Source organism: Seriola lalandi, unplaced genomic scaffold (genome assembly GCF_002814215.2).
Source record: "Seriola lalandi dorsalis isolate HSWRI2012SDOR001 ecotype SW California unplaced genomic scaffold, Sedor1 jcf7180002054595, whole genome shotgun sequence".
NCBI classification, from domain to species: Eukaryota; Metazoa; Chordata; class Actinopteri; order Carangiformes; family Carangidae; genus Seriola; species Seriola lalandi.
The window spans coordinates 58,827-61,939 of NW_019525148.1; the positions used below are offsets into that span (position 1 = coordinate 58,827).

Below are 3,113 nucleotides of genomic sequence, written 5' to 3' on the forward strand. Positions count from 1 at the left end.
GAATTTAAGGTCCGTCTGTCAGTACGATGAAATCCTGCGAGTTCACCTCCCTGACCAGGATCAACTTGTTTTTCATTTTCCTTCTCGTCACTTGTCACTTCTCTCTGAACCGATCCAAGTGTCAAAGCGTAAACCCTGACAGGTGATTAGTTGTGTGTCAGGTACAGGAGCACAATCAGACAAATCAGTGTCGTACCTTCCAGATCATCAATAGTCTTCTCCAGCTTGGCCACAGATCTCTCAGCAAACTCAGCTCTGGTCTCAGCCTGAGACGACACAAAATATAATGAACAGAATATGAAGAAGTGTGTGAATCTTTCTGCCAAAACATTATTTAAATTGAGGGTTTCCAGTTGTTAAAGGTCCCTCCCTCTCACCTCTTTCAGCTTGTCGGTCAGGATCTTGATCTCTTCCTCATACTTGTCCTCCTTTTGAGAGTACTGTGGCGAGACACAACATCCACATGTGACCGCATGTCAACTTCTCAAACTGACACACATTTACATTGAAGTTCTGGTTAAAGAACAGGAAATGAATCCGTGCAGCAGCCTCACACCTCGCTCTGCTGAGAAACTGCACAAATGTTCAATATGAATGTGACAGTGTGACAGTTCATGGTGGAGTGGTCCAGAGGTTAAAGGTTGGGCTTCACCACAGTTTAAGAGATGTAACATCAGGTGACTCATTCAGGCTAATTAGTGGATAATTAGTTCCTTTTTACAGTGAATGAGTTTCAATGCAGACTCAGTGTCCAGGGCCTGTGTGGTCCGAGGCTGGAGCAGAACGTCTGGTCCTACCTTCTCAGCCTGGGCCTCCAGAGACTTCAGGTTATTGGTGACGTTCTTCAGTTCCTCCTCCAGTTCAGCACATTTACTGGTTTAGTTTTATGTCAGAAGAAGAAGGAGAGAACAGAGAAAACTGTGAACAGTGACTCCATACACACATAAGTGTGTTCATATTGACATGTACAAGGCAACATGCAGCGCACAAGTACCCATGATGCACTCAAACGGCCCCAACACGGCGTGTAAATGATGGACGCCTTTATAAATGAAGGAGAATCCTATTTTAGAACCTGATCCACCTTCTAACAGAAGCTGCGAAAACCTCACATTTAAAACATGAATCTCATTTTTAATATATCTTTTTTAACTATATTTTTTCTGTACAAATGTTTGTTATGAAATATCTTTGATTTTACTGGCGAGCGAAGCAGCCGGGCGACAACCGCCGTCACATGTTGTGATGGTCGTTTCTGTTGGTCAGTGCACAACGGCCATGTTTGATTTGGTACGGCTCCACCCTGTCGAAATTCACGTACTACATGAGAGTATACAGAGTACACAGAGTACTGCATGTGAGTGTACTGACTGAAGTATCTCTTCATTTATCCACTGCTGAGAAGGTGCACACTTCCACCAGCAGGAGGTGCTGCTGTGACAAAAGTTCCTGAGGAGCTTCCTGCTTTCACTCATGTTTGTGGACAGTTCTGATCTCGTCTACGAAGAAGAGGCTCGAGCACGACAGAGTTCATGACCTCAGCAGATGATACAGGTACTCACGCCTCAGCCAGCTCCGCCCTCTCCTCCGTACGCTCCAGCTCTCCTTCTACAATCACCAGCTTACGAGCCACCTGGAAAAAACGCATCGTACGACAGATGTTATTATCAGGGTTGACACGTCGCAGACCTGAGTCACTCCCTCCGGTCACGTGCGTCTCTCAGTGTGACGCTGCAGATTCATCGCCGGCAGGAACTCACCTCCTCGTACTTGCGGTCGGCCTCCTCTGCGATGTGTTTCGCCTCCTTCAGCTGGATCTCCTGCAGCTCCATCTTCTCCTCATCCTTCAGAGCCCTGTTCTCAATCACCTTCATCCCTCTGCACACACAAACCGTCATTTATTTCCTGCACATGATGTCCGTTAGCTAATTGTTCTGGTCCATCTGAATCTATACATGATACAACAGTGAAGGTTTGTTAGTTTTACTCTTTTCATTTAACGTTTTAGTCAAATTTAGTGATTTGATTTTTTGTCAGTTGTCTGTTTCAGTGATGCTGAGGTCAGAGTTTCTTTAACTCGACTGTCCCAACATGACGCCGTGCACAGTGCGAGGCTTCGCTGAGGTACAGATCCCTCGTCTCATCAAGCACTGAACACAGGAAACAGGAAACAGGAAGACGTCACCTCTCGCTCTCGTCTGCAGCCTTCTCAGCCTCCTCCAGCTTCTGCAGAGCCGTCGCCAGTCTCTCCTGAGCTCGGTCCAGCTCCTCCTCCACCAGCTGGATACGTCTGTTCAGGGAAGCCACCTCTGCTTCAGCCTGAGCACAGATCAATCAATCAATCAATCAATCAATCAATCAATCAATCAATCAATCAATCAATCAATCAATCAGTCTAACAGACTTTATTTTTACAGCACTTAAAATATTAAAACACAGGACGTGTATTGTGGTGAATAAAACCAGAAATGAAATTTAGACAAAGTATTTAAGATAAAATAATAAAATGAAAAGATGTTTGGAAGAGAATAAAACCAAAAATAAAAGTAGAAATAAAATAAATAAAAATAAATAACGGACTGATTCAGAGAAGCACAGACTTTGTTTGTCAGTGCTAATGTAGCAGTTTGTTAAAAGGCTTCGTGTCCCGTGAAGCTTCAGCTAATAAATACGATCTTCTCTAACATTTATACTCTGTATATTGAGGTGATGCACCTTCCAGCCAGTAGGTGGGGCTCTGGTGCAGGTGTGGGTTTGCTAGAGCGATTTCAGCTACTGGCTCTGTGCTGAGGTGAACGAGCTCTGGCCTGTTGAGGATGCTAACTTTGGTCCTGTCTCTACATCTACCCACAATTCAGTGCTCTGCAGCCCGTGTGCCGCTCGCTGCCGGTAACACTGACATCGATTACACCCTGACTCTGGAAGCAGTGTAGCTGATGAGAAACATCATCAGTGTGTGTGTGTGTGTGTGTGTGACGCAGGATTGTGTTGATTTGAGTTGATAAACTGGAGTTTGAGGCGACGGCCGCCCTGACACCATCTGCGCTTCACTGGTATTTTGTTCCCGGCGTTCTCTGCAGGCGGAACAATGCTGACAGCTGTTCCTTCTATAT

The 3,113-nt window shown here is 45.4% G+C and overlaps 1 protein-coding gene across 1 annotated transcript in view; it reads right to left on the reverse strand.

Moving 5' to 3' along the window:
• Positions 1-131: 131 nt before the first annotated feature.
• Positions 132-3,113, reverse strand: part of LOC111664591 (uncharacterized) — a 7,134-nt gene continuing 4,152 nt past the window's right edge. Inside the window, exons 3-8 of the mRNA XM_023419253.2 lie at positions 2,186-2,319; positions 1,761-1,878; positions 1,563-1,633; positions 798-873; positions 378-440; positions 132-266 (exon numbers count right to left, since the gene is read on the reverse strand). Coding sequence (XP_023275021.1) covers positions 147-266; positions 378-440; positions 798-873; positions 1,563-1,633; positions 1,761-1,878; positions 2,186-2,319 — 582 coding nt within the window. The 3' untranslated portion in view covers positions 132-146. The remainder of the gene's footprint in view (positions 267-377; positions 441-797; positions 874-1,562; positions 1,634-1,760; positions 1,879-2,185; positions 2,320-3,113) is intronic.